Here is a 25,108-nt window from a genome sequence, read left to right as displayed (position 1 = left end):
GATTTTAGAGAACAAAGCAATTCTGATCAACCAAACTCATTTAGTTACTGTAAACTTGAAAGGTAAATCTATATTTCATGAGGTTTTGCAACCAACTGCTTACCAGTTAAAAATATAGTGGTCATCAAACTGCCACTTTCTACATTTTACATGGCCAAAGCAGCATGTAAAAGAGCACTATCTCTTAGTGTGGGAAATTTTCCACTACTTTTATAGGGTATTTTTGTGTGTTTACAACCTTGAGGCAAAGGTTTTAAACTCTGCTTTTCAACATCCCCTTTCGGGCCGAAATACTGTTATTGGCATATGTGAAACTTCCAGAATGAATTGCTCAACTAATAAAAAAGGCAGACAGATCCATGCCTCCAATCAAAGTTTTAAAGGTCTATGGAAACAATTTTCAACTTGAACTATAACAGACACACAGCTAAACAAATTTCCAAATGTTAAGCTTTTGGGAAACAAAATACAATTTATTCTCTATACTTTTGTGAGAGCTCTTTTGACTTATGTATTATTGCCACTCAACTTCAGCACATTCATTGGCTAAATTTATGTATGTGTAACAGCTCAAGCTAGTTAAGTTTTGTTATAGGCTTTCCAAATTCTTGTGTTTTAACAGTTTTGTGCCCTACCATACAAACAAGTGACTTAAAGGGGTCATTAATTGAGAAATCAAATTTTCCTTGATGTGTCATTGTACTATAAAAACATCCTGTGAGTTTCAGAGCTCAAAACTTGCTTGTTAGTCTAAATACAGCTTTTATTGAAACCAATATCAGAAAACGACTGAACTACTTCTACATCATCACGTCTTTGGCCCCTCCCACTGGAGCGTTAGTGACATGAGAAGGACAGAAGAGCAATAAAGGATCATTGGACTAAAAAAAAAATTGCTACGAACAGCTAAAAGACGTTAAATATTTACGAATCTTTTATATCATTAAGATATTTGTATCAATGCATTTTTATCATTTTATTGATGTGATTTAGATTTTTAGACCCCTTAACCTACCCCCAAACCTGAACCTACCCACTTATAGTGAATATAACACGGAATTGAACAAAATAGGCAGGGAAATTACCATTTTAGTAACAATATAGCATTAAAAATATGTTGTTTTTTTTATTGTCGCTAATCCCACTTCTACCTCTAAACCTATCCATAGGCTATTTCTAGAAAAAAATTCTATTTTATGGTTCTATTGTCAGTCACAGCATGTCGAAGAAAACGCCTTTTGTGTCCCATGGCAAACAAAGTAAATATTACATAAGTAATGTTTCAACGATTGCAGAAATGTTATTCATTTTAAGGGTTTAAAGTGTAGTCTTGTTTAACATTATGTATTCTTCGAAACTGGTTGGCAGCAGAAATCACACAGAACAGTACGAAATGTTATCATTTCATATAAATAAATGAGTAAACCATTTAATAATGAAATAATGAATGAATTGAATATTCCATTGATATGACATTGATATTATAATGCCATTGATATGACAACTAAATACAATATAATAAAATGTTAATACCGCGTTTTCAATATGCATAAGGATTCATTTGTAAGTCTGTAAAGTTGTTCATACGTAAATAATTACGTTTTAGGTGTCGTCAATACAACAGTATTGTACATTTAGATGTTGTAAATACGTCAGCATTGTACGTTTCAGTGTCTGTGCAAAGTAAGTAAATGTACGTTTTGTTGAACCACATTTTATGTAAAATACATACAAATTCTCATAAGATCACTTTGACACTGCACAGTGATTCTCTTATTTACATTGTGTTTGCACTGTTTGTTATGATGAAAGCATTTGTGAAAGTGCAAAACTCGAGTTGCGATGACGAGATCACTGCATTCATCGCTAAAACCTCTCATGCAACGGGAGTAGATCTAAATATAATGCTATAATCAACACTCTCCAAGATTAGTTAATCTCAACAGCTGTAATAGTAAAAACATAGAAAACGTTTTTGATAGAGCTCCACACGTAGCCTAATACTTATTTCATATGCAAAGATGTTAGCCAGTCATAGCAACGGGCGTTTCCATTGAAGTCTCACAGCAGACACGCCCCTTCCAACAGAGCGTTCAAATCAGAGGACTAAGATCAGGGTAGAAAATAGGGGTGAGCGATATAGCCTCAAAATGATATCATGATATTTCAAGAATATTTGCGATAACGATATTTATGACGATATAGAAAAAAAAAACATGGAACAATGTTTAATTGGTGATTGCAGCTGGCAGGCAGCAGCATTTATTAGTGCAAACAAAATGAAGGGCATTTTCCATCCTTTGCGGCGCGTTAAGGCTATATTTTTCGTGCAGACAATTTTTTTGAGACCGCGCGGACGGTGCGCGTACAACAACGCATGCGCGAGGTGAATGTTGAGACAAGAGTAGGTGGTACTGCGCATATGTGTGAGCTCGTCCGTCCACGCTCATCCGCGGTTGAGTATACTTTGAAAGCTGTGCTCCGCGCCGCTTCGCTAAAGATATGCGCCTCGCCTATTTTTGAAGGTAAGAGTGTGCGCTCGAATGTGCTCTAGAACCGCTCTCGCAATACTTTGATGTCATACGCCGATCGGCCTGCGCAGCGCTGCTTCAAGTCGAACACACCTACTGGGTTTGTGGTGGTGTTGTTGTGCGCGCTAGGGAATGTATATCCGCCATACATCATCATGTCGCTATATCATTGATATCGCGATATGACCATTTTTTATCATGTAAAAAATTATACCGGTATTATCGTGGACGGTATGATATGGTTCACCCCTAGTAGAAAATGTCCTTTTATTTTTAAATTATGACAATTTTTGATGTAAAAATTATACTAACATTATAAATGCACCTCAGGAAACATTATCAAATAATTAAAAATTACAGTTCCCTTTAAAAACAGCAATGTTGAATAGGGGTTGAATAATTATGACATACTGTAGCAGTTTTACAAAAAATCTTGTAACTCAAAAACATTACATTATATATTGACAATATCACCTTTAATGTGCCACTAAACTGTTACGCATGCAATATATAATAATTTATATAATTTTTGAATTTTTTTAATTTGTGGTCATCATTTTTCTTTCTTTCTTTTTTCTTTATTTTGGTAAAATTAAGAAATCGGAATGGAATTTTCCTACTTTAACTATGACTTAAACATGAGCAGAAGTCTACAGGACAAAAGAAAAAAAAAGCACAAAAGGTGAATTTCTCTAATGAATAGTCATGAACAATCTGAGCAGCCAAGACTAGGCAAGCTACACTGTAAAGTTTTTAGTAAATCACTGATCACTTTTGGCACTAATGTTATTGGCACTATGTAAATTTACAGAGCCAAAGAAACACCAGAGTATGTTAGAAGGATTTGAATTGAGGGATCTCAAGTGTTTTAACAAATAGGAAGCATTTGGGTGGTTGCCTACTGACCAGATTCAGTTTAAAAAAAAAAAAACTACTTTGTGCTGAGTAAGTTATATGCCAAGGTTTTGAGTGAAAAATAAGCAACAGCAATGCCAAAAATTTAGTGAAATACTACGTTTACTCTAATTCATCTACGATATGATGTGTAGGATCAAACAAACATCAGAACACTCACATTCACTGTGCAATTTAGGTTTCTACTTAATCTTTTTTGTCAGGAAAAACTATTCAAAACTTAAGTATGTTACCAATGGCTTTGAATCAACTTGCAAAAATCTCAAAGTTTGCCTGTGCATGTAACTGAGCTCTGTAAAGTCTAAATCAATTGCACATCTTTCCAATTAATGGCCATACTAATAGATTTCAATGATATCTCAAAAATATCTGGATGGATGAGGCCACGACCTATGCACCTCTGACCTGAGCTCATTTGTGTAATGCATAGAAACACGAACTGTCAGAAGACAACAAGTCCTGACTCATACTAGCAAAATATGACAGAAAATTCTCTGGAAACTAAATAGACATGAATTATGCCCTTACATCCATTTGTTTTCATTAGAATTTAGCCTTGAGAATTAATTCAAGCTGCGCCAACTGTGGCATGAGAACACAAGCTAATCAATCGATCTGAATTTGTATTTTCTGCTTTGTCATGCAGGCTGTTTTCTCATTTAACGTATCAGTTTCCATCACTTTATGATATTAAGTGCTCCCAGTGTAAGTATGGAAATAATATGCAAATACATTAGGCATCTGACACCTCTGCAGAATCAGCTTAATCTCCAGCCTACCATTAATCTGATGACAAAAATAAGCACTAAGCACATGGAAAGCATGATATTAGGAATGCAGATTGAGATAGACATAAATATGACAGATAGCAAATGAGGGGAAAAGAGAGAGTGAGAGAGAGAGCAAAGAACTTTTATTTCCCCTTGTGAACAGGGTGGCATCACAGGTTAAAAAAGGAAAAAGAAAACTTCTCCAGCTGCCATATACTCCATATCTGATTACGTAAGGGATTATATCATCATAACAGAAAGACCCGGTCAAACTATGTTATTCCATATTCCATATTCCATAAAGTGGAATGGTTCATGACACTGACCCGACATACGCTGGCAGCCCTATAGAGCCTCAATGAGTTCAACAAGCATGAAGATTGAAGGAGGTCATGGGATTGTTGCTTTCCGTCATGAATGGTTCAATTAACATATACGCAAATACGCATTGCTGAAAAATCATCTGTTGACATTTGCGTTTTTTTTTCTCCTACCTCATATCATTGCCATCACAAGTTTTCCATCAAAGTCTCTTGGGGGAATGCATGAGGAAAATGTTTCCTGATGTCTTAATTTTTTTTTACTTTCACTCTTCATGGGCTCTGTAGTTCCAGACTAAGGATCCGCAAAACTACATTCAACATTGAATGTTAATTTCACTTTCTTACTAAACATACACAATGGGATCAGTCAGTTCATGAGATGCCAGACCTCCTAAAGGCTTAATTTTCCAAAAAATTAAAATGATTTTCTTATATCTTAGAGGACCTCAGATGATGCCAACCCTGAAACAACATACAGAACTACCACATTTTGCTATAAGTTTGATTGCATCATATAATAATTGCTGTTAATAGTGTTCATCGTCTGTTTGATTACGTCTTTAATTGATTTTTCCGTACATTTCTGCCATATGTACATTAACTGACAGTCACCACTGATAAGCTACCACTAAATATTGTAGAAACTTAATTTGCTGTAAAGTTGCTTTGCAATGATTTGTATCGTGAAAAGCGCTGTACAAATAAACTTGAATTGAATTGTATTGTATTATTTAATCACCCTCATGTTGTTTCAAACCTGTATGACTTTCTGTGTTCTGCAAAGCACAAAAGAAGATATTTTGAGGAATATTTCCTTTTTTTTTTTGTCCATAAAATGAATGTCAGTGAGGTCCAAAACAACACTGCCCATCTGACTTTCATTGTATGGACTAACTAACTAACTAAATAAACACTGCGACATTTTCAAAAGATCTTTTATTGTATTTCACAGAAAAAAGACAAAATGAAAGGTTCCCAAAATACGGTCTCCTTCTCCCTTTCTACTCACTTTTTAATATTCACTCCTGTTTTATTTAAAATCAAACATCTCTCAGAGGCCTGTCGCCAACCACTGCGTCTGTCCCAGCACTGTTAGTCAGCCCTACAGCAGCCCTCTAGTTTCAGCCTGTTCCCCTCACATCTAGGACTTTCTTTTGTCATCTGTGAATAGGCCAAAGCATCCAAAGTTGAATATAGAGTTGGTCTTTGACTTGATGTAGCCATGATTTGAAAAACTACCCATTTTATGGTGTGGCCAACGAAGGAAACTTAAACTCTCATACCTTCTCATGTTGCCCGACTCTGGTCAGCATTAAATACCATTCAGTACCAAGGACAGCAGCATATTATAGCTGCCCAAAACCTCAAGACCATCAAGACTAAAAAGACACCAAGGCAACCTAGAAAGTTTGAAATTTTTAAAAAAATATTTTTTTTACTAAGGATTTCTTTTTTTCTAAAAAATTTCCTACCAGCAACTGTCTTTTCAACAACTTGCAGGCTTCAGCCACAGATATTTGAACTTGTATGATGGATTTATTATTATTATTATTATTATTAACAATAATAATAATAATAATAATATTTTAGAGGGCTACAATAAAAGCATACAACTAATAAAAAAATAATAATAATAAACAACAAATGTCAAGTCAGTGGACCTGTATCAAATGGCACACTTTTTTAAAACGCCAGGGTTATTTTAATATCATCGAGATATAGTTTTTATTAATATTTTGATATGTTGTGTAATATTAAAATTGTGTTTTTATTTTAATATTTTGTCTTCATTTTCATTTTAAAGTTTTAGTAATTTTGTTGCATGTTTTTTTTTTTTTCATTTTTATTATTTTTGTATTTTTTTTGTTACTTTTTTTTTATTATTTCTTTTTAATTTTTTTGTCTGTATATTTTTATTCACTTTTATTTCAGCTTTAGTTTTAGTTAGTTATTTTATTTTATCAAAATAAACTAAATGAAAATTAGAAAGGTTGCCTTGGCAACTAGGTGAAATAAACTAAGCTTACATTTTCTTGGATGGCACTGTAAACATTTAAAAAAAAAATATATATATCTATTTGTTTGTTTGTTTGCTGTAGGCAATGTGGAATTTTGGTCAATATCAGCAGTAATCCATAAATTTGTTGATTTTTATAAGGGACATCACAAAATATGAAACCACATTGTATTAAACAATGAATCAATGACTAAATTCAGAACAGAAATACTAGAGCTATTAAAAAACTGACCCTTAACTGTCATCTAATTGGTCTGTTGTGTATTAACCTTAATTGGGAATCAATCAGTAAAGATATAAATGTGTGCGGACTGCTGACCCTATAATCTTCAAAACAGAATCCTGGGCCGAATTTAATCCAGTAATAAGACAGCACTGCACAAACAGGCATGTCTGACTGCAACGTGTATATACTGCCATTATTAAGTACAGTAATCAAAAAGAAAATAATCATTGTTCTTCAAGTTATTCCAGTGCATTTAGGCCAAGAAATGAAGCAGCGATAATGACCTCGAGCAAGACCTTTCCAACCCAGACGTAAGCTTGCATTGATTTATTGACTAGTATGATTGCACTGAATGCTTGTCCATTGGCAAACAAATGCTGCACTCTGAACTGTTGCGGAAAAGGCACTGACAATCAGTGAACCCAATTGGCTTGTAACTTAGTCATGTAAAATGAAAATTCAGACACGGTGTCTGTGGTGAGGGTAAACGCAACATTAACATCATCTCCTTTTAGCAGTACAGTAGCCATTCATTTATTGTGTGTGTTCCTGATGGCATTATTCACTCTCTGGTGATTTAGATTTTTTAAGAATGTTCCTTTTGATCTGATAATTGGCATTAGAAGATTGCCCTCCTACTGTTTACAGCTATCTTACATAACATCAAAGGGGGGGTAAGCTGCTAAGCCGGGTGAACGGTAGCAAGCAGGGGCTTGTCGACAAGTCGACACGTATCTAAAGATTATCTAGCAATTCGCTCTCTCTCTCGCCCACCCTCCACTCTTCTTTGCCATTTCTGTCCCCTATAATTCCATAGACAGACCTCTGAGAGGTCTTGCCCGGGGGGGGGGGGGGGGGGGGGGGGAAAGCCGCTAAGCCGGGTGAACCGTAGCAAGCAGGGGCTTGTCAACAAGTCGGCAAATATCTGAAGATTATCCAGAAACTCGCTCTCTCACACACCCTCGACTCTTCTCTGAGAGGTCTTGCTGGCATTAGGAATTAATGTTCTCAGGTTAAAGCTATGAAAAGATCTAGGCGGATTACCTGACCTAATTTTGCCCCACCATTTTACCTACAGGAGGTTTAACATTTGCACTGTGATTTGCGAGGAACTAACATATTGTGTTAAACTATACTTAGGCTAATGAGTATTAACTATATACACTACCAGTCAAAGGGTTGGAATAATTACGATTTTTTATTTTAAATGTTTTTGAAAAATGTCTCTTATGCTCATCAATGCTGCTTTTATTTGAGCAAAAATACAGTAAAAGCAGTAATTTAAAAAAATAATATTACAGCTTAAAAGAACTGTTTTCTATGTTAATTTTGTTTTGTTTTTTGACTATAATTTATTCCTGGAGCAGCCATTACTCCAGTCTTCAGTGTCACATGCTTGCAGGAAAAACATATCTCTCTCTCTCTCTTTTTTTAAAAATCTTAACTTTTGAATGGTAATGTGTCACAGCTTCCACAAAAATATTAAGCAGCAAAACGGTTTTCAACATTAATAATAGTAAGAAATGTTGTTTCTTGAGCATCAAATCAGCATATTAGAATGATTTCTGAGGGATCATGTGACACTGAAGACTGGAGTAATGGCTGCTGAAAATTCAGCTTTGCATCACAGGAATAAATTAGATTTTAAAATATATTCAAATCAAAAATGGTTATTTTAAATTGAAAAACTATTTCATAATATTACTATTTGTACCGTATTTTTGGTCATATAAATGCAGCATTGGTGAGTATAAGAGACTTTAAAATTATTAAAAATGTTTTGTAGATTGCTAAACATAAAAAAAAAACTACGCACATAAATATGGAATAAGAAAATATAGAATGTTAACTTCCAATGCTCAAATCTGTTTTTACTAACTACATATAAATTAGGAGTCATTCATTAATATAAATGAATGACAGTCATGTTGGGTGAATGTTTGGGTCATAGTTTGAGTATCGTTACAGAGTAGTGAGGTTATGTGGGTTGTTTCAGCACACATCAACCACAGACAGCAAGTACAATTTTCCAATTAGGATGGCTATATTTACCATTTAACCTATCACTCAAGACGGTACAACAGCTATTCAGAAAAAAAGATGACATGGCGATGGTAGTCACTGCAATGAAATAAAATAAAATGCATTTTTCACTTCTATTCTGGACCTCTTGCCAGAAAAAATGCCACGGTCATGAATCATCATATGCCAGCAGGAGTGCATTAGAGCCCTTATTATGAGAAAAGAACATCATTGTTTGTTTGCTTCAGGAAATCCAGAGTTACCTGTATGCGATTAAACCCTATCATGTTTCAATTTGTATGGCTATTAAAAGCATTGACACTAAAATATTGCACTGTACACAAACAAGAAAGTAAGAGGGAAAGAAATTTTAGTTTTTATTAACTACGTAAGTTTTTCTAAATTAAAAAAAATTACAATTCTAAGTTTACATCTTGCAATTGACCCTTCACAAAGACCTGCCCCCCTTAGTTACTGTTGCTACGTCCAACAAGCCACGTCGCTCTCATGCCACATCATGTTCTCACGCACTGAAAAATACATCGCAGAGCAAAGAGGGAACTGGCAACGTGCCGAAAAACAACACAGAGCAGGTTACTTTTGGTATTAAACAAAGTCTCAGCTTTCAAATTTGGTCATTTTTTAAGAAATTCAAACAATAAATGCACACAAATTCAAACAATAAATACATACAAGAAATGTGGCTCTTTAATGTGTCGTGACAGATCGTTGTAGCACCTCAGTTCAAGCAGCACGTGAACCAATCATCTCTTCCTCGTTACTAGTTATAGCACAAAATAAACATGAATGAACATCAGAGGGTATTTTGTTTCAACTGCGGAAAAGCATCAATATATAAAATTTTTCAAGTTCAAATCCACCAATGTTAATCTACTCTCCTGTCTGGTTTGTTTGTCGGACAAAATGGCTGATTCACCATTATGATTGGTTAAATCGCCTGTCAATCAAACTCCCTGCGAAGGGTCAATTCTGTTTTGTTCTGTAGTGTTTCTGCCACAGAATAAAAAAACGAAATAAATGCATTTTATCTCATAATTCTGACTTTTTTTCTTGCAATTGTGAGTTTTATCTCACAATTATGATTATTTTTCTCATTTTACGGATCCCCGCACATGACATGCAAGAAAAAATGAATGAATCATGCGCACGATTTACTAATTCGTTCCCTCGATGTACTAAAACGTGCACACGATTACTATTTAGTTCCCTCAATTTGCTAATTCGTTCCCTCGATTTGCTAAATCGTGCGCACAATTTACTAACTCGTCCTCTCGATTTATAAATCGTGTGCACGATTTAGCAAATAGAGGGAACGAATTAGTAAATCGTGTGGACAATTTATAAATCGAGGGAACGAATTAGTAAATCGTGCGCACAATTTATAAATCGAGGGAACGAAATAGTAAACCGTGCACACGATTTAGCCTACTATTTTTTTTCCTGCATCCGTAATATCTCACAAATCTGACTTTTTTTTTCCTGAATTGTAAGTTAAGTCGCAATTATCTTTTTTTCCCCCACAGGTTTGGTTCTTGTAATTATTTGTGAAATTTACTAGCAATTTCTCAGTGAAAACTGTTGCCACACCAATTTTTTTCAGTGTACATAGGGCATGTTGTCACATGCCAAACATCTGTCCAAGAAACGTAATTAAAGATTTCCTAGAAAAGGGGCCATCTGTTTAGATATTATCCAGAATTCAGTGGAAAACCACAGCAGGAAGCAACTTTCAAAGATGCTCTCAAATCTAAACTTTCACGGTTGATTAACACTTTTTTTTTTCCTGACAGTTTGCCATTGTCAGGCATTTGTGAGTCTAGTGTGTTGTTCTTTCAAATACTGTTTTCCAGCCCCCGCAGCAAAACTCTGTGCCAGTTGCACAATGCACAACCATCCAGAGCAAGCCAGATCCAAACCACCTCCTCCTCAGAGGTGTAGTGTTGCACTAGTGTGTGTGACATAGACCTGAAAAGTGATCGGCCATGAGGTAAATCCAGACTAACGTTAGGGATTAGGATCATTACATTGTTGACAGGTGGACCTGTGTCTCTGGGGGCATATCTAGTCATTCAGGTGGGCAGCGATAACTGCGTAAGACTAATTAAAGGGATAGTTCACCCAAAAATGAAAATTTGATGATGTGTTTTTTGAACCTTAAACCACATAAACACATTTCATTACACCAAATACACAAAATAATGTTCTTTTTAGCAACATCATATGACCCCTTTAAGTATTACTGCATTAATCTGCTCATGTTAAATGGTATATTTAATTTCAGGGTGGCTTTGACAGCTTGTCACAAAGTGAGCGCCGAATTGACATCAGCTCAACAAATTGCAGTGAATTACCTGAATGCCAGGCTGATGTTCCAGTATGTCCATTAATCAATCATGTAAACTCTAATTCAAAAGCACTGTTGTCATGTTCAGTCATTATTTTATAGCAAAGAACATTCCTACATTAATAGCACAAACTACAGTAATTGAGGAAAAATGAACACCTGTCTGAATTTGTCATGGTAAAAAAAAAACTTCATAGTAATAACTTTGGAGCTGTTGTTGCCAGAAACTCAAAGTAAAAAACTACCATGACAATGTTTCCGGTATTACAGGATGTCTATATATTTTACAACTTATAACTGTATATTTCACTAAAGGGGTCATATGATGCTATTTTAAAGATCATTATTTTGTGTATTTGGTGTAACAGAATATGTTGACATGCTTTAATGTTCAAAAAACACATTATTTTTCAAATACTGTACATTATTGTAGGTCCTCTATGCCCCGCCTCTCTCAAACGCTTCGTTTTTCTACAAAGTCCCTCCTTCCGACAAGCGCAGCCTGCTCTGATTGGCCAGCTGACCCAGTGCATTGTGATTGGCCGAACACCGCAAGCACTCGTCGGAAATGTAACGCCCCTTACCATAATCGCGAGCGTCAGCTTTCAAAATAAATGTAAAGACAGAGCCCGAAAGGGGAACAGAGTCGCGTGACAGACACAGTGATGAAGCTGGTATGTGTTTGCAGTACACTGTTGGCCACTTATCTATACAATCCACACGTTTAGGCCCTCAGGATGGCACTAACCAACAAAAGACAGACTATCATGATAGCAGGAGTTTTATTACACAGCTCAATAAACAACCAGAGCTAAATGCAAGTGTGTTAAAGACTCTCATTGATACAATAAGTTGAATGACCGCTTAGGAAGTGGCAGGTCTCACTTTTAACAGGTTAAGAAGCTATTGTCAGCTCTTCCGGTGTGTTCAGTACCCAACGCCATGCACTGGGTTTGATTGGTTTTATGCATCTGAATATCAAATTAATATTAAATACATAAGACAAATATAATTTGATTCCTGTTTGTACTGTACACTTTGTTTGACCTCAGTTTATTGTTCATATCAGTACGAACAATTAAGATTGTATCACCATAAGTGAAACCAGAATTTGTTCAGTTTCAATTCAGCATTACAGTATAGAGCAAAAGTATCACAAGAAGTCTATTTGTACAAACTCAGTCTAAACTAAAGGCAAACAATACAACCAAAAAATATTTAATTCATTTGATTCAATTAATCAGCTTTAGGAAAACTGTCAATATTCCAGACTATCAATATTCTAATCAATATTCAAATGAGATCTCTGCCTCTGTTTGAATTGCATTACAATGTCAGCTGACAAAATAATCAAATATGACACCACAAACCAACACTTTGAAACACAACAAGTCACCCATTATTAAATTGTTAATGAGCACTGACAAACTGGAACACTGAAGTCTTCACAGCCATTCTGTCCTCTTATTCCCTGGATTAGACCAATGCAAAGCTCATTACATAATGAACGCCTATATCAGCACTTTCCACCCGCTAATATAATTAGACTGTAAAGCGCTGATCTGATTCTGGGCCAGTGTGAGGCTATTTGATGGTCAAGTCAAAATCAAAAAGGTTAAAATCACACTTTACATCACAGTGCCTGTTAAGTGTATATGAATTATAATAGCAGTGCACAGTGGTAACATACAGGCTACTTAATATGTAATTGTTTACAGCTGTAGCTCATTCATATTCACTCATATTGAGTGAATATGAATGAGCTGTAGCTCATTCATATTCACTCATATTGATTCATAGATTAGTGATTCTTTCCATATTTTTTAATATAACAAATAATACACTGTACTAAAGGGTGGCCAACATTTTACACACTGATTTATCAGTTTAACAGTTTTTTTTTTTTTTTGACAAAAAAACATTCTTTTGCGCCACTTCAGAAGCACCCTTGTCAAACGTATAAATAAAACATAACATAAAATATATTTTTTTATTTAAATATTTTATAAATATAGATTTTCTTATCTACTTATAAAACTATACAAAAAGTGAAGTTTTCTTCAGGAGATATTTCTACCCTTATCTATCTATCGATCTATCTATCTATATACCTATCTATTTACTTGAATAAATGCAGTTAAATTAGGTGTTACCATATGAAGCACTCTGCATGTTCTTACTGGTAACTAATAACTAACTATAACAACCATAGTAAAGTGGCTTAAATATGAAATATTTAAATTAGGCAGATTTAAATGTGAAATTTAATTAATTACACGCAGAATATGTAGTTCAGTCAAATCATTCAACAGAACATTTTGATCATATAAATGTACTGTCCTGTATTAATAAACCCTGTTAAGTAGCTACTTATGTAGGAATGCTATCTTTTTTTTCTTATTCAAACTCAGTCAAGAGCATTCAATGTTTTCGATATCTCAGAGCAGAATAGTAGCAGTTCTGCGCTTACCTGCTGTTCATAGGGCGATCATGAGCTCCCGCTTTAGTGATCGTGCTTGCAGGCTTGCTACATTGAACTGGCTGATTTCTGCTTTGCTTGCTTATGTAACCGATCACTCGTAAAGCTTAGTTGGTGTCTTGAGCAGATGTGCGTTCCTACAACTCTCAGGTGAGTCAAATGCCTTCGGGCGATGGACATCTCCAGTCCAACCGGTCTGTCTGTCGGTGGGCGTGGCTTTGAATGCTCAGCTCCTCCCATGTCAACTCCTCCCACTCTGCGCTCAGTTTAATCTCATCCACCCGGTGTAGTCCGGTACGCAGCGTTCGGTCGCTGTGATTCTGCTGTAGTTTCCATAATACATGAATGAATAATCTTGGATTAAAGATTGAAAGACTAAGATTGAAAGATTAAAAGTCTCAAATAATAAGTAAAAATGTATGAATTGGGCATAAAAAAAATAATACTAATTTAATTTTAAATTATATATGTATGTATGTATGTATGTGTATTCATATATTTGTTTAATTTATTTAATTTATATAATTTAATGTATTATTCACTTTTTTATTACATTTACATTTATTATTTCTTAAAATGTTTTTATATATTATTTACTCAAATTTTAACCACTATAAAATACATTTTTATTTATTCTTATTTTTTTTATTTAATTTTTAACAATTATAATCCCTCACCTTGTTTTAAATTTGTGAAGTAAATGCGCAGAAATCAAAGTCTGTGCTTTCAAAGTCAAATTTGTGCTCAAAATAATCAAAATATTATAAGCGGGACATTAAAGAGAGAATTTGCATTGCCGTGCAACTGAAGTGTTTGGTACATTCCAGCTTTTCTCTGCGGTTTTGAGACAAAAAGTGTAGAAAGAATATACACACAAAAGCATATCATTTCACTGTGACAAAGTCTGAATCATGCAGTGTTCCCCTGGTATTTATTGTTAATATTGCATCATTTATAATTTAGTGACTCATGTGACTTCAAGATGATAGATAGATAGATGGATAGATAGATAGATAGATAGATAGATAGATAGATAGAATACAGACTACCTGTTTAAATGTATATACAGCTGGCAGTTATTTATGATCATCCTGTATGACTCTAAACTGCTTGTACTTGCTATCCAAACACATGACTGTACAGGTTCTGCTCTTGATCAAACACTGTAAAACCTGTTGAGATAAAGGCTACACATCATGCACTTGAGTACTTTGTTTGCTGCATAGTGCGTCTTATTGAAATAGTAATAAAATGAATGATTACTAGGATACTGTGGAACTTCCTCTATTTAGAGACATTGCAATGTTCCTAGTAGCCATGGAAAAACAGCATCAGGACGTGGAATGGTATCATGACCAATAAAACATTTAGTATCAAAGGGTGTTTGCTATAAATCTTCTGATCTGGGCCAAACTGTAAAAGTAATGATGACTAAAATATTTTTAATTGCCTAGTTTCTCATTTTTGCACCAAGGATCTACACTGTTCTGATTATACCAATTTATACTCAATATAGAAGAGGGCAAATTAAGCACACAGGCACAGCTACCAAATTTAAAGCCATTATAGGGTAATATTTCCAGGCATTTTCATTAACAGTTTCCGGATCCCTGTTGCTCCAGGATTCATGTGACTATAGAAAAGATGGCTAAAGGCAATACCAATGTCTGCTGCCTAATTTCTATAAGGAGAGAAGTGTTTAAAGTATTTAAGGATAAAACATTCAAGAAAATAAACAAGGTAAGACAAATGGATGCTGAGAGGGAAAAGTGAGGGGAAAAGACTTACTTAAAATAGAATGTCTAAAAGTGAAAAAGCATAAGAGAAGTCAAGCTGGCCTTTTTGAGTATAAATAACTTGACAAATCACATGAATGATTACTGAATAAATCATATAAAAACTTTGTCCAAAACCCATTTTAGACGTTATGCTTGAGAACTGACTGTCATCACAACATATTTTACACGTTTAATTTCTGTCACCAACGGCCTAAGATTTCAATGGCATTTAAGTCCAGACTGAGGTTAGTGCATACCATTATGCCATAAAGAAAGCAATTAAATCAAATGAGGTTAGAGGTGGTGTACAGTACAAATAAGCCTTAAATATGACAATAATACATGTGCACTCGAGGGGGGGAAAAAAAGAAATGTATTTCAGTTAGGTTTCACAATGTTTCACCATGACAACTGGACTTTCTAAAAATGTCCCACAGTAATAAGAGCTCCACAAGTAAGTTCCACAAAAAAGTTGGCAAAAATGCATTTCACAAACATCAGCCCCAAATGTTTCTGAACAATCAAGATACACTTAAAATGGAAAAAAAGTAATTGTATCAGTTGACAACAAACCAAACTGCATCTGCAAACAAATATGTGCTATACCTTTTCTTAGAACTATCTTCACTTTTCCCGCCATTTTTGCAATTATTTTGAACCAGCAGGTGTTTCTGTGATTTTTAGATGAAGTCAGTTCCTTTCTTCACATATTTGTCCTAGCAGAGTAATCACATATTGCATCAAATTAACTATATGTCCTACAAATTGTCCAAATTCTTCTTTGTCTCAGTTTTGTAAAGTATTTGTAAATCAAACCTAACAAACTTGATTCTTTTCTTTTTTTTCCCAGAAAAAGTGTGCTTGTCTGTCACTTGTTTAAATATTTTGTTATTTAATGCAATGACATTCATACATTTTTTTATGCTTTTTTGGGGCGGCAACTGGTCAGCTTTTCATTAATGCTTATGAGGTGTAAATTCTTGCCATATTCTGTATGACTATAAGCACCCTGATTTTCCATTATGCATCACACAAAGTACATTACATATGTCATTATAAATGTGTTTTATATCTTTCTCCTTCCAAATTTGGGCAGTTTGGCAAATAAAAATCCTTGTTTTCACACTATTATCAATGTTTAACTGGGTTTAAACATTTAACTGAATGACTTATGTAATGAATTAACTGCATTACATAACAATACAATAAACATATATAACATAAAGGATTAAAGCAGGCGTGGCTAGAGCTATTTGATATGAAAAGGTAACCAAATACCTCCTCCACTTTTTTTTATATCAAATTTTATTTCTCAGATAAAGAAACCCTGGAATCAAATGGCTCCTTAAATGAAAAGAAATGAAATAAAATATTTAAAATAAAAAGATTCAACCACTTAACCAATATAGAGTATATATACATTTTCAATGCAAATCCTACCACCTCGGTGTTGTTTTACAAGTTATTACCAGACTTACTAGACTCTTTGACCTCATCGAACCTAAAGACATTGAGTTTATTGGACTGTGAAAACATGTGACTGCTTACATTCACAACTAGAGGAAAAAAGATGATATAGAAGTTAAATATGATCTTATCCACTTTGATTTTAATGCATTACTAAAAACTCTTAACTGCATCTACAGTACGTATTTAAATTGATTTATTACATTTTAGAAACCATTTTGTATTAAGTGTATTGTAAGTAATTCCTAAAATTCAATTTCCCCAAATCACTGAAGACATTAGCCAATGTGTCATTTATTTAATAGTGGCATTTTAAAATTATAATTAATTATGAAATTGCTTTTGTTAGGTCAAGATAATAACATAATTCTGATGATCTCCAAAAAAATTATTATCCTGAGTCACAAAGTTCCACTGTTCAGTGCATTTGTAGTGGTAAATGAGTGGATGAGAAAACAGGTAGATTTAATTACTAGGCAGCAAAATTAGCTCTTCTGGACATGAGTCATTAAAAATATTACACAAACTCATCTGGAGGTTAACCTCCAATTATATTCAACTGGAATGAACGTTATGGGATCATGACGTATAAACTAATTATGTCTTCAACATTAATCAGCTTGTGATGTGATGGAAGTTTTTTTGCTCAGTTTTTAGGCGAATCACTTTAATTTTGTCAGAAAGCTTTGATATTTTATGTTATTCTTCATTTATAAATCTAATTTATACATTTTATATATATTTGGAATATACACACACACATGTGTAATCAAATCAAATAAAAAAATATTCAAGCACTTAAATAATATAGAGTATATAAATCCTCAAATATTCAGTGCAAATCCTACCAGCACTGTGTAAAACCGTGGCGAGGTTAAAATCATGTTATCAATGCTTTGCCGAGGTCACAGTGCTCCAAACTATAAAAATTACAATTTAAAAAAGCTAGAGTGAGACACTGAGAGAAACAGAGACAGAGTCAGTTAAGTGCATGGGGGGAAAAAACATACAGGAGGTTTGTTTCTATGTAGTTACAATGAATGGGCACTGGAGCTTTCAAACTTCAAAAAGAACACCATAAAACAAATAAATGTTTGGAACAACATGAAGGTAAAAAAACACAATGACCTCTGCCAAATAATGTTTCTTTGGTCAGCTGAGAGACTAGCCATGCCAGTTTAAAGGTAGATGGAAGGGGCTCGAAAACATATTCATAAGTCATAAAATGAACTCACAATGTGAAGTCATAAGTGAAGGTGGCTTTTGATGGTGTAAAGGTCAGTAGTTTATTAATAAGACTGGTGAGCACTATGAACACTTACATGGATTATTTTAGGCAAGGACCACCACGCTGATGAGTTTGGGTTTTACAGGCCTGCTAGAGAATAAGGAGACAGTTGGCTTCTGATTACATGCTATAATACACACAGACACATGTATACACGCATACATGCACATGCACACACCGGCAGATGCAAAAACACACACTGCTCAGTGGTAGCCAAATATTGCCAAAACAAGCCACAAGATGTAAAACTGAGATGAATGAATTAACATTTTATCTGTTTCTGGCCACTCTGTTGTTTACTAGTCGTTATACACTCTTTTGTACATATAAAGTGTTTATTCTCATAATTACACATGCATTTTTTGAATTTGTGACTTGCAATTGCATTTTTTTTTTTTTTGTTAAATGTTGTGGTATCACTGTTATTTTAAATGTTTGTTTAAAATAAGCTTTAATAATTTAATAATATTACAATTTATTTCATTAAATAACTTTATTTTATTCATTTATTTTTAAATGAATACATTTTTTTTATTTTACTGTGCATTCATATGCATTTAATACTGTCACATGGAATTGATGTTGATGGTGTTGAAAAAAGATACTATTTAAACTGAACTGAGTTGGATGATGACATCACTGAATTCAATGATGAACTGCCTTTAACTGAAAAATGAGTGTTTACTATTGTCATTTTGCATTATTGACACACTATTTTCCTAATTAATGCTGTTCAGTTGCTTTGACACAATCTGTATTGTTAAAAGCGCTATATAAATAAAGGTGACTTGACTTGACTTGATTCACTACTATTCAAAATTAATACTTTTATTCAGAATGGGCACATTAAATGGTTGAAAACTGACATTTATAATGTTACGAACAATTTATATTTTAAGCAAATACTGTTTTTTTTTTAACCTTTCTATTCATTAAAGAATCTTGAAAAAAAAGTATCGCAGTTTCCACAAAAATATTAAGCGACACAACATTGATAATAAGTTTCTTGAGCAGCAAATCAGCATATTAGAATGATTTCTGAAGGATCATGTGACACTGAAGACTGGAGTAATGATGCTGAAAATACAGCTTTGCCATCACAGGAATAAATAAAACATTAAAACATATAAAAATAGAAAATAGTTATTTAAATTGTAATAATATACTTTACTTTTGATCAAATAAATGGGCATAAAAGACCTCTTTTAAAAATAGACACAAAAATATTTCTGACCCCAAATTATTGATCGGTTATGTTTTGTTATGTTCTGCATTCTTTTCATGCATTTGACTTCTGGATTAATGTGCACACAGGCCCAGATCTCTCTTTTTTTTTTTTTACATCCACTCATCTAATCTGTGAGATTGAGCCATCATCATGGCCAGAAAGAGTTGACTGCATGTCAGGCTCATGCCAGCTGTCCAAAACTGAACAAGTGCACTGCCACGTGCTCTCCTCCACTGTCAGTCATGTTTTATTGCCATATCTTCTGTACAACAGTACATTTTACCCATCCCAACACTCTCCCAAAAGATTAGTCTTGCGTCCCAGTTACAGTTTTTGTAGTAACCTGATGTCAATTCTGGTTCTTTGAATACCTGTAAAACATTTGAATAATTTACCTATTTCACAAATGCTTTTGAGAATAGATGATCAGCCACTGTCTGTGGCATCAAAGAAAAGAATAAATGACTAATACATAAAAGTCCTTCCTCTTACCCTACTGTAAATGACAGCATTTATCTTCTCTTTAATGCTGCTATAAATCCAGAATTTAGATATTTGGGCTAACCAAATATCAAACCACTATGCTGAATCTGTCTACATCCATTAACATCATGGTCCTGCTGATGAACTCTGACCCCTTCTGCTTTAGGAGTGATTGAAGTCATTAACGGGGTCATGTTTGGTTGTGTGTGATGAAGGGCTTAAAAACCAGTGGTGTGCAAAAAACAGGAAGATTAAATGCAGCTTCTAATGAATCTCATCTCAATCTCCCAATGTGTTTTTGTTCATCTGTGCCCTTCTTTCTAGAACTTTCCACATCTGCGCACCTGGCACCGGTGAGATTTCCATCGACCACATCCGAAAACCCTCCTGCAAGTAGACCTGTCACGATAACAACTTTTTGTTGTGCAATATATTGCCCCAGAAATAATTGCGATAAGCGATATTATTGTCATTTTAAAGACCATTTTATGCCACTGAATATATAATCATAATGTAACAGCATAATAATGCAAGAAGGCCTACACACTTCCAAATGACAACAAACTTAATTTTTAAGAATATTTAGATCGTGGAAATTAAGTATCAAAATATTAGATGACTTAAAAAACTTGAATAAATAGTGAATAAACATTTTCTAACAAAAAGTGCAAAGTAACAAGTAGAAAAAAAGAAAAATGCACAAAGAACTTGTATGGAGATTTTTCCATCCACAGATTTTTCCCTGACCTTCTTTTCTCTGTAAATGAAGGGTGCACACGGTTACTGAAAAACACAATCACTACTTAGCAGTCAGATGTCCGTATGCACAAAGGCACAGATCCCTAAACAAGGCAATATCTGCAGATGAAATATTTTTTGTAGAAGCAATTTTTAAATGTGAACTAGCACCTCATGACTACACCATGTTATGTACGAGAAGCTGCAAAAGACACAGGCCCAAGTGGAATGTACAAAACATGGTGACATTAATTTATAATGTGCAATATATTGCGTCACCAAAAATGATTGAGGTCATGTACATATATTGCGTGATAAGTCGATATATTGATTATTGCGACAGGCCTACCAGCAAGTAACTCTTTCCCAACCAGAGACTGATTCTGCCCTCATGGTCGGGTGGGTGAGGGAGTGAGGCAATGGAGATAAAAAAAAAGCCTCTGTCTAACTCATAGTGTTTTGGTGTTACGTAATTCTACCATCTGGAACAAGAGTTGCCACTGTGTGTTATGGATTTTTTTTAACAAAACCAGCAGTTTTAACGTGAACTAACATTGACATAATGCCTAATGGCATAAGTAACCCATTACATTTATCCTAGCTCAGTAGTTTAAGGTTATCAGAAGATTACTCACAGCTTTTAGTCTATATTTAATGTTGTATCACGCTCTTGAGTCAATAGAAGCATCTTAAACGCTTTATTGAATTCAGTACCACATTCTCAAAGTGATATAATACACCATGCTGCAAGTCTAAATTGATCTATTAATTAACTATATATTTGGCAAATGTTTTATTTGATATTAACCAGTCACATGAACTGATTTATGAGCTGACAACTTTGTAAAGTCCTAGTTAATTATACCACATTGATTTTAAGAATTACCACTCATTTAGTTCAAAGGAAGATTTTATGCGGTAATATGAGGACATCTACTGGTGCACAGAGAAACATCTAAAATAACATATATAAACTTTATTTTCTACATTTAAGATTAATACATTGAAATGTATGTGAATGTACCCACCGTATTTTTTTGCGTAATTGCATTTGGCCATTTGTAACTTGAATGTGTGAGACTTCCGGTGTCATTCTTACAGTTATTTTACCTGTAAAGTAGTCCATTATGCTGCTTAATATTGCAAATATTTGTATTTTTTTGTAGGGTTTGTAGGCTATGTTATTATGTAGTTTTAATTCACTATTATAATCACACTGGTTTGTAGTGCAGTTTTATCGTTTACTGCACGGTTATTCGTTCTTATTTACTGCACTAGTTATTTGCTCATAGCGGCTAATGAATCAGAAGCGTTGCAAATTCAAAGAAAATAGCTTACTTATGCATTGCAAAATAAGATGTATAAGGGTAAATATATATATATATATATATATATGGTATCTTAGGTGCTGTAACTGCCTGGTCACCATTTATTTGAGCTTTATTGTAGATCATTTAAATAGTCTTGTAGTGTGACAAAGTAATCTAAATTAATATAAACTGCATAATATTAATACAAGAACTAGAAAAAGAAAAAAAGTCTCACTGTAGGACACTGCTTTTGGTTAAAAGTTTAACTACCCATATAAGTCAAATAATGTAGAACTCCCTTCAGACCTGCTACAGTTGACTCTAGGTGTTAGTTCATAACAAGAACTGACAAGCCAGAGAAGATTGATGAGTTCCAATCAGATAATATTTGCACTGAGTGAGTCAGTGAGTTAAGAAATCTATGGAATGCATTGCAAGATACACCTACAAACAATACACTGGAAGCAAATGGTTATTCCTTTCGTATTGGAGTTGGAACATGGCATTGGCTACTCTGAAACTCTTGAATTGCATCAGATTAAATGGACAGGACCATTGAACAAGATGTTGCTTAGACAAATATATTTATTTAGCTCTCTAAATTTCATACACCACACTTTGGATGGTTAGAAGTTTTCATAACTATTGCTTAAACTGGCAATTATGTTTCTCTTAAACAAATCAATAGAGGGGGTTTCATAGAAATCTTTTATGTATTAGCCTAATGCTAAAATCATGAAAGTCATTCTCAAAATACATTTACTTTCTGGCTTACAAAATGTGTCCTCACATTCAAGTTCTGAATTCAGTTTTCTCCTATAAAATCCCTTATTTGTTATATTTTACATCACAATGAAGCAATGGTTGTAACACCAGAGCCAATAACAACAGTGACAAATTCTCAAATTCTTTCAACAGGTGGCAATAGCATCTCAAAACAAACATCACTGATCACACACACACACACACACACACACACACACCATTAAATATTGCTTCTTCAGTTAAAATCATTATACAGTGTTACACCATTAACATGTCAATTAATCAAGGTACTTTTCAAAGTGGAAGGAAGCATTTGCACTTTTGAACAGACTCTTCCAGTGAACTTTGACCTTGGAAGCACCTGTCCAACTTTTGTGTATTTTCAAAATACTAATTTTTAACACTAACAATTATTATTTTATGGCATTTTAAAAATTAAATTCATCAAATTATTTATATTAATCATTTTATTTATTATTCATTATAATTCATTTTTTGAATATTTTGCTTTTTGGCACATTGTTCGACCATGTGAAAAAGAGTCCTGTATTTATAAATCTAGGAGAATATTTAACGACTAAGATTTTTCAACTTTTTAATTCCAAACTCCTTTACAATTTCGCAACCCTGGATTTTTACCTCTAAAATATCCCCGTTTGATCCTCAAGTTCATTTTCAGTCTGTTAAACATCCCTTCAGTGTAGAAAAGCCAAGAGCAATAAAACACCAGTAGAAACCAGCAGAAAACATCTTTTAGTTCCGTTCCTCTGGGTTATTTCACATGTACGATGAATCATGATGCATACATAACAGTTGGACTTTGTCCAGTGTTGGGTGTAAATCATAAATTGGCACATGTTGGCAGTATCGCTCTTCTATACTATAGATAGAGGGTGCTAGAGCACTGCTAAAAGAGTCCTGTTACCAGCTGCAAGATTCAAACAGCTTATTACTGGCTTTTTAAATAAACTAAGTATTAATTAACACAAAATATACATACAGACCCACAGACATGCATAAAATATAATAATACGTCAAATTCTTATGAATCCAATATTGGAATCTAGGAAACTACCCATCCCTGATTACTCCACAAAAGTGCAACAACATCGCCCCGCCCTCAGTCAACACGGATTGGATAGTCTGTCCTCCTGGAGTTTCGGAAAACCCTGTGATTGGCGCGATAAGTTGTCACTCATTTCAGTTAATTTCAGTGTTTCGGATCCTGGGAGGAAGTGAATGATTCGCGTTTGCACTTGATGAGGGGAAATCATATTGTTGGGGAAATTAATTAAGCGTGTATTCACCGAATTTTAGCCGCTAAATGAGATTAAACCGGTGGACGTACATTTTCTGTCACGGTATGGTTTAAAAGGATATTCGTTTTTGGACTCAAGACTTCGTAGCTTTGGATCAACTTACGTTCATAGGAGGTTGGAGGAGGACACTCTTTGCTATTGTTCCAGCACACACGAGTGTGTGTGTGTGTGTGTGTGTTGTGTGTGTGTGTGTGTGTGTGTGTGTGTGTGTGTGTGTGTATGTATGTGTATGTGTATATTAAATTGCCCTTTGGCTTTATGGCTACGAATTTTGAACCCATTTATGGACTCTCAGAGGATGAAGTAAGTACTGTTTTTATTAAACCATACCATCTTTAAACAGTGAATGCCTCCCACCATATTAATACTGTTTATTGTTTTTCAGAACCTGATTTCAGTTTTTATGAATCTCCATTGTGACAAATAAACAGGATCAGTTTCATTAAGCCTATTAGAACTATTTTATTGTTAGAAATATAAATATGAAGGTTAGTCAGTATTTAAATGCCAATACTGGCCATCAGCTTGTGCTTCCCACGTTTCCATACGATTCAATAGGATAGCTAGTGCTAGGAAATGTAAAGAAGTCATCAAATCTTAATATCTCCCAATTTAAATCAAATACTATTCTAGTTTGAAGTCATCTAAGGCATAATGTGCTGCTTTTTATGATTGACAGCTCATTTGTCAAATATCAGGGTGACATGTCAAGATTTCTGGGTCTGTTTAATGCTCTACCATAATTGAGACGCTTTTGGATGTTGTTATTATTGACATTGACAGTATAATTTGCTGAATGATGGATGATTTTGATTCTGTATTAGTCATTTTGAGTTATTTGTATCAACACATTTATAGCTTTCATGATATTGCCTTGAAGGAACCATGTGGGCCAAAGATGAATGCATCATAAGCAAGATTTATCTGTAGTCACTCGATGAAACCAGTGTTACGGTGTTTCTAATGATGTTACAACAGATTTTGTAGCAACCACAACACCGCGTTGTTTGTCATAAGAGGGCCCCGGTGTAACCCCTGAAAATTCAGGTCAACTGTCTTGAGAGCTTGAAGACCGCCTTAGGAA

General features: G+C 34.3%; 2 protein-coding genes across 2 annotated transcripts in view; one reads left to right on the top strand and one right to left on the bottom strand.

Annotated features, from left to right (window-relative positions):
- Positions 1-13,897, bottom strand: part of LOC107665241 (prolactin receptor-like) — a 29,344-nt gene extending 15,447 nt beyond the window's left edge. The window contains exon 1 of the mRNA XM_016456044.1: positions 13,640-13,897. The gene's annotated coding sequence lies outside the window, so the exon portion shown is untranslated. The remainder of the gene's footprint in view (positions 1-13,639) is intronic.
- A 10,353-nt stretch (positions 13,898-24,250) lies between these two features.
- Positions 24,251-25,108, top strand: part of LOC107665211 (E3 ubiquitin-protein ligase NEDD4-like) — a 91,323-nt gene continuing 90,465 nt past the window's right edge. Inside the window, exon 1 of the mRNA XM_016455997.1 lies at positions 24,251-24,327. Within this exon, the coding sequence (XP_016311483.1) occupies positions 24,283-24,327 (45 nt within the window). The 5' untranslated portion in view covers positions 24,251-24,282. The remainder of the gene's footprint in view (positions 24,328-25,108) is intronic.

Source organism: Sinocyclocheilus anshuiensis, unplaced genomic scaffold, assembly GCF_001515605.1.
Source record: "Sinocyclocheilus anshuiensis isolate Anshui unplaced genomic scaffold, SAMN03320099.WGS_v1.1 scaffold587, whole genome shotgun sequence".
Classification (NCBI taxonomy): Eukaryota; Metazoa; Chordata; class Actinopteri; order Cypriniformes; family Cyprinidae; genus Sinocyclocheilus; species Sinocyclocheilus anshuiensis.
Note: the sequence above shows the minus strand (reverse complement) of the source record. Positions and strands in the feature narration are given on the sequence as shown.